General features: G+C 39.8%; 1 protein-coding gene and 1 pseudogene across 1 annotated transcript in view; both read left to right on the top strand.

Annotated features, from left to right (window-relative positions):
* DDX43 (DEAD-box helicase 43) overlaps positions 1-7,673 on the top strand; it is a 40,001-nt gene that overhangs the window by 7,419 nt on the left and 24,909 nt on the right. The window contains exons 5-7 of the mRNA XM_045294327.1: positions 2,899-2,980; positions 4,136-4,292; positions 4,646-4,764. Coding sequence (XP_045150262.1) covers positions 2,899-2,980; positions 4,136-4,292; positions 4,646-4,764 — 358 coding nt within the window. The remainder of the gene's footprint in view (positions 1-2,898; positions 2,981-4,135; positions 4,293-4,645; positions 4,765-7,673) is intronic.
* Positions 190-1,969, top strand: LOC105978882 (annotated as a pseudogene).

The raw sequence follows: 7,673 nt of genomic DNA, 5'->3' as shown, positions 1-7,673 counted from the left end.
ATGCGCTTTACACAATTGATGAATGTATGGATTGTGATAAGAGTTGTATGAGCCCCTAATAAAATGATTTAAAAAAAAATTTTTTTTTTGACACTAGCTCATTTAGCATGGCGGCATAGTCTACTTTTTTTTTTAACTTTTTAAACTTTTTTTTAACTTCACCTGGTCAGCCATCTACGCAGAGCGATCATGTCCAAGGGACCCGTTGTAGGCATTGATCTTGGCACCACCTACTCCTGCATGGGTGTTTCCCAACATGGAAAAGTGGAAATAATTGCAAATGATCAGGGCAACCGGACCACCCGGCTATGTTTCCTTCATGGACACGGAACGATTGATTGGCGATGCACCAAAGAACCAAGTTGCCATGAATCCCACAAACATGGTTTTTGATGCCAAACGTCTGATTGGATGAAGATTTGATGATGCAGTTGTCCAGTCTGATATGAAACATTGGCCCTTCCTGGTGGTGAATGGTGCAGGCAGGCCCAAAGTCCAAGTAGAATACAAGGGAGAAACACAAAGCTTTTATCCAGAGGAGGTCTCCTCTATGGTCTGACAAAGATGAAGGAAATTGCAGAAGCCTATCTTGGAAAGACCATCACCAATGCTGTTGTCACTGTACCCGCCTATTTTAATGACTCTCAGCGCCAGGCTACCAAAGATGTGGAGACCATTGCTGGCCTCGATGTACTTAGAATCATCAATGAGCCAACTGCTGCTGCAATTGCCTGTGGCTTGGACAAAAAACGTTGGTGCTGAGAGAAATGTGCTGATCTTTGACTTGGGAGGTGGCACGTTTGATGTGTCCATCCTCACTATTGAAGATGGCATCTTTGACGTAAAATCGACAGCTGGAGACACTCACTTGGGTGGTGAAGATTTTGACAACCGAATGGTCAATCATTGCTGAGTTCAAGTGCAAGCACAAAAAAGACATCAGTGAGAATAAGAGAGCTGTCCGTCACCTGCGCACTGCTTGTGAATGTGCAAAGAGCACTCTCTCTTCCAGCACCCAGGCCAGTATTGAAATTGATTCTCCAAATGAAGGCATCGACTTCTATACCTCTATCACCCGTGCCCGATTTGAAGAACTGAATGCTGACTTGTTCCAAGGCACCCTGGACCCTGTGGAGAAAGCCCTTAGAGATGCCAAGCTTGACAAATCACAGATCCATGACATTGTGCTGGTGGGTGGTTCTACCCGTGTTCCTACTAGTCAGAAACTTCTTCAGGATTTCTTCAATGGAAAGGAACTGAACAAGAGCATCAACCCTGATGAGGCTGTGGCTCATGGTGCAGCTGTTCAGGCAGCCACCTTATCTGGAGACAAATCTGAAAATGTTCAGGACCTGCTACTCTTGGATGTCACTCCACTTTCCCTGGGTATTGAAACAGCTGGTGGAGTCATGACTGTTCTTATCAAGCGCAATACTACCATTCCCACCAAGCAGACACAGACCTTCACAACCTACTCTGATCACCAGCCTGGTGTACTCACTCAGGTTTATGAAGGTGAACGTGCAATGACCAAGGATAACAGCCTGCTTGGGAAATTTGAGCTCACCGGCATACCTCCTGCACCACGTGGTGTTCCTCAGATTGAAGTCACTTTTGGTATTGATGCCAATGGCATTCTCAATGTATCTGCTGTGGATAAGAGTACTGGAAAAGAAAACAAGATTACCATCACCAATGATAAGGGTCATCTGAGTAAAGAACATATTGAACGGGTGGTCCAGGAAGCCGAAAAGTACAAAGCTGAAGGTGAGAAGCAGCGGGATAAGGTGTCCTCTAAGAATTCACTTGAATCTTACGCATTAACATGAAAGCAACTGTTGAGGATGAAAAGCTGCAAGGGAAGATAAATGATGAAGACAAACAGAAGATTCTTGACAAGTGTAATGAACTTATCAACTGGCTGGATAAGAATCAGACTGCAGAGAAAGAGGAATTTGAACATCAGCAGAAAGAGCTGGACAAGCTGTACCACCGTTGAAGAGGTTGATTAACCGAGTAATGAGAATAGAAACTGCATTGTTCCACATTTAAAAATTGAAGGACCCAAATTTGTAGCACATTGACCTAGCAGTAAAGAGTTAAAGCTGCTATATTAAATTTCTGGGCATTCTCAGTACTTGAACAATACAGTATGCATAGGGAAAGACATCAAGTCAGCATTGCACTTAATTAGTACTGTTACTCTAAGTGGAAAATGCAATGCCTTGAAAATAAAGCTGTATTTAAATTGGCAAAAAAAAATTTTGACACTAATTTTGGCTATCGGAACAAGGCAGCGATAGAGCATCTTCCATTTTAAACTCATGAAAAAGTTAGCACTAACAAGAAACCAAGTACTCAACATGACTAGTGTCACTGTCTTGACCCCCGCTGCATGCTGCTCCCAGTGCCACCTTGGCATTACAGGTGTTGGACATGGTGGGCCGGGGGGCCAGGGAAACGAGTTCTGATAGGTGTTTTAAAAGAAAAGGGAAAACAGAAGAAGTAGCTTCAGCATATAGAATAAGAATATACAATTATTCTCTAAAATGGAATGAATTTTAAAGAAAAGATAAATAATGTTAGTGTTCGAGATATCATTTATCAGTTATTGAGGTTCTATTATTTTGTAATGTATGCTTTCTTTTAATTTGAACACCATTTTAAAGATTTCTCTTTTGGGGGGAAATGTAATTAAAAAGAATGTCAAAAGGAGATTGTTTGGAGATAAGCACACTGTTGGCAAAATGTAAACGGTCCATCGTAAGCTATAGGAATATAGGATAAGCTTAGAATATATATATTTTAGTTTGACAATGATAACTTAGAATAAGTGTTAATGAGATACAATAATCATATTTTATCAGAGTTGATTTGTAATATTTCTCTCTCTCCAAGACTTGCCTCCAATTAAGAAAAACTTTTATGTAGAATCAGCAGAAACAAGCTCAATGTCACAAGTGCAAATAGACACTTGGAGGTGGGTAGTTTTGTTTTTATTATCTCTTTAAGTAAACTGCTTATATAATTATGTTATTAATATGAAATTAACTCTTCCTTCAGGAAAACATTGGAAATAACTGCCTTTGGAGATTTTACTTTTCAGATTTACCTAAATAAAAACTTCCTACATTAATGGTTGCACCATTAAATTAATGTAATTGATGCCACAAATTGTTCAGTTGAAAAACATGAAATTGGTAAATGTTGAGTTACATATTTATTTACAACAATTAAAACAACTTGATTTCTATCAGGCACCAAAGACCCAGAACAAAAAATCATATCAATGTGAATGAGGTGGAGTGCAGAGTGGAGACCCAAAGCCAATCTGTAGACAATTGGACATCCCCTTACAAAAAGGTCACAAGGAAGAGATGAGCCAGTCAGGGTGCAGTATAGCACCGATGAAACATACAACTTTCTTCTAGTTCTTTAGTGCTTCCTCCCCCCACTATCATGATCCCAATTCTACCTTACAAGTCCGGTTAGAGCAGAGCATTTACACTGGTACAGACACGAGCTGAAAACACAGGGAATCCAGGACAGATAAACCCCTCAGGTCCAATAATGAGAATAGAGATACCAAGAGGGAAGGGGAAAGTGGGAGGAGAAAGGGGGAACCGATCACAATGATCTACATATAACTCTCCCAGAGGGACAGACAACAGTAAAGTGGATGCAGGGAGACATTGGCAAGTGACAGATTTTATTCTGTCAAGTGAGAATAATTTCCACTTTGTAGAATTGTTGAGGAGTAATTAAGCAAATGTGTGAACTCCAATACAGACTCTGAGACAGTATAATCCCTCAAGGGTTACTGAAATCTGACTTTGAATTATGAAGCTATTTCCAGGCTCCATTCTCTATAATCTGTCACCCATGAAACTTCCATTGCTCCATTCATACTATGCAAGTTTTATTTCCCTCCTTCACCTCTGCAACTATTCTCAGATAAAAGAAAGAAATATGTTTCTAGTTGTTAGTTACTACATTTTACTGTCATTTTCCATGACCCTCTATTTTAATCAGTCACAATGATATTGCCTGAACGAATTTTTAGGGAAAGTTCCTGTCTAGGGGAGTACAATGACTGCAGTCACTGACTCTTTGCTCTTTCTTTTATTTTTTAAAGGAGAGAAAATTTTAATGTAATGTGTGATGACTTGAAGAATGGTGAAAAACGTCCTATCCCTAATCCTACCTGTAAATTTGAGGATGCTTTTAAAAGTTACCCTGAAGTGATGGAAAACATAAAAAGGGCAGGCTTTCAAAGTCCAACACCAATTCAGGTATGTGTTCCTAATTCTAATATTTCACTGAGAGTGCTCTCCCTTATGGCCACTCAGAAGCTGTTATCATTGAGCAAATTCTAATCCTGTGGGTTTCAGTGCAGAACTGCATGCACCACAGGGTTTATTGAACTCTGATGGTCACAGAAGCAACCACTAGCGATTTCTTTGCTGGTGCTTCTGTGTGGATTTGAGCTCCCAACCTTTAGGTTAGCTGTTGAGCACAAACTATTTGTGCCACCCACGGATACGATCCGTAGACGTTTGTTGAAAGAATTCTTGGCTTAGGAGAGGAGAGACACTTGGCAAAAAGAGATGTGCGTTTTGTTTTAATGTCTATTATTCTGTTTCAGTCCCAGGCGTGGCCAATAGTTCTTCAAGGAATAGATCTAATAGGAGTAGCCCAAACTGGGACCGGGAAGACGTTGTCCTATTTAATGCCTGGATTTATTCATCTTGACTCTCAACCAGTGTAAGATTCCTATGATTGGGTTCTCCTTTAGTGGTTGAATGGGTATACTATTGTATGCTGCATGCCATTGACACAGTTCAGACTCATAGTGAACCGATATACAACAGAACAAAAAACCCTCCAGTCTTGTCCCATCCTCACAGTGTTTCATTGGTTTGAACCCACTGTTGCAGCTCCTGGGTTATTCTATTCATTGAGTCTTCTTTTTGCCGATTTTCTACTTTGCCAAACATGATGTCCTTCTCTAGGAACTGGTCCCTCCTGATAATAGTCCAAAGTCCACGAGTCAAAGCCTCACCATTCTCATTTGTAAGGAACTTTCTTGCTATACTTCTATCGAGGCAAACATGTTCCTCTTTCTGCCAGTCCCTGGTACCTGAACATCGATTGTTGGTCCAGGTAAAATGAAATCCTTGACAACTTCCCTTTTTTCTCTGTTTATCATTATCTTGTTTATTTGTCCAATTGTGAGGATTTTTGCTTTCTCGTTGAGGTATAATCTATAACCAAGCCTGTGGTCTTTGGTCTTAATCATGACGTTTCACAAGCAAGATTATGCCACCTACTTATAGAAAACGATTAATGAGATTTGCTCCAATCCTGATGCGCCTTCTTCATAGAGCCCCGCTTTTCAGATTATGTGCTCAACATACAGACTGAAAGTTACGCTGAAAGAATACAATCTTGGCATGTGCCTTCCCTGATTTTAACCACTCAGTCGTATGCTCTTGTTCTACTGGAAGGACTAAAAAGAACCTCATGCCATCCTGTCAGTTCAGACTTATAGTGACCCCAGAGGGCAGAATAGGTATGCCCCAAAATAGGTATGCCCCAAAATGTCTATATGGTGGTAAACCTTTAAGGGAGTAGAAAGCCTTATCTTTTTCCGATGGAGGGTTGGTGGTTATGAACCACTGTCTTTGTGGTTAGCAGCACACCATACAATCCACAACAGCACCAGGCTCACAGAGGTGTCCCACATGAGCACAGTTAAGTGTTCTGGAATGTCCAGTTTTTTATAATGTTTGATTCACAGTTTGTTATGACTCACATAGTCACATACCTTTGCATAGTCAGTAAGACACAGGTAAACATCTTTCTGGTATTTTCCATCTGATGTTAGCAATGATGTCTTCTATGTCCTCTTCTGAATTGTTTGAATTTCTAGCAGACACCATTTCTGAATTATTGTCAGCAGAATTGTGCTTGCATGTGATATTAATGATATTCAATGATTTTTGCATTCTGCCACCTTTCTATGGAATGGAAAAAAGTATGGATCTCTTCCAGCCTTTTGGCCTGGTGTCTCTAGCACTGCACTGGCTTGTTGGTGTATTCTATTGCTATTCCATGAATTTCTGGAGCTTCGCTTTTGCCAGTGCCCTCAGTGTAGCTTAGATGTCTTCCTTCAGTACCATCAGTTCCTGATCATATGCCACCTCTTGAAATGGTTAAATTGTGACTAATTCTTTTTGGTACAGTGACTGTATATTCTTTCCACCTTATTTGTATGCTTCCAGTGTCACTGAGTATTGTAATGGGAAGCTTGAATCTTTCCTTCAGTTCTTTCAGCTTGAGAAATGCTGAGTGTATGTTCTTCCCTCTTTGTTTTCTAAGGCCAAGTCTTTTCATTTCATGAAAATACTTTACCGCCTTGAGCAACCCTTTCTTTTTTTTATGAAATCATTTTATTGGGGGCTCATACAACTCTTAGCACAATCCATACATACATCCATTGTGTCAATGGATTTGTACATTTGTACAAGAGCAGCCCTTTCAAATAGCCTGTTCAGCTCTTTAACGTCATCATTTTTTTCCAGTTGCTTTAGAGTAAGTTCAAGAGTAAGTTTTAGAATCTCTTCTGACCTCTATGATAGTCTTTCGTGTGTGTGAGAGAGAGAACTGGGTCAAGGGTTACAGTGTAAATCTGTTTTCTATCCAGCAATTCATACACGTTTTGTTGCATGTCGTCGATTGCCATTCGTACAATATAAGATTCCACTTCTTCCACACAGCTCTAACATTCTGTCATTTCTTGGAGCCTTGTTCTTCATTAATGCCTTCAGTGCACTTTGACTTCTTCATTCAGTACCATCAGGTCTTGAGCTATATGCTGTCTCTTGAAACGGCTGAACACTGACCAGTTCTTTTTGGTACCAATCTATTCCCTCTGTCTTTTCTTGCATCCTGAGTAATTTGATATTTTACCCACAGTATTCTTCAGGACTTGTACCTGAGGCTTGAATTTTTTCTTCAGTTCTTTCAGCTTGAGAAATATGCAGCATACTCTTCTCTTCGAGTTTCTAACTCCATGTCTCTGCATATGTCATTTTAACACATTGTCTTCTCCAGATGCCCATTGAAATTTTCTGTTCAGCTCTTGACTTCATCTTTGCTTCCATTTGCTTTAGCTCCTATATGTTCAAGAGCAAGTTTCAAATCAATCTCTTGGTTTTTATTTCTCAGAGTCTCTTCTGCCATTTATTTTGATCTTTTTGAAAAATCATTTTATTGGGGGCTCGGACAACTCTTATCACAATCCATACATACATCCGTTGTGTCAAGCACACTTGTACATTTGTTACCATCATCATTCTCAAAACACTTGCTCTCCACTGGAACCCTTCGTATCAGCTCCGCATTTCCCCCCTCCCTCCCCGTTCCCCCCTCCCTCATGAACCCTTGGTAATTTATAAATTATTATTATTATGTCATATCTTTTTTTTTTAAATAATCATTTTATTAGGGGCTCATACAACTCATCACAATCTCTACATACGTCATCTGTGTCCAGCACTTTAGTATATATGTTGACTTCATCATTCTTTTTTTTTTTTCTTTTTTAACATTTTATTAGGGGCTCATACAACTCTTATCACAATCCATACACACATCAATTGTGTAAAGTG

This window comes from Echinops telfairi, unplaced genomic scaffold (assembly GCF_000313985.2).
Source record: "Echinops telfairi isolate 266 unplaced genomic scaffold, ASM31398v2 ScPeMD7_3533;HRSCAF=4204_0, whole genome shotgun sequence".
Lineage (NCBI taxonomy): Eukaryota > Metazoa > Chordata > Mammalia > Afrosoricida > Tenrecidae > Echinops > Echinops telfairi.
The sequence above is the reverse complement of the archived record's forward strand: the minus strand, read 5'-3'. Positions and strand labels throughout refer to the sequence as shown.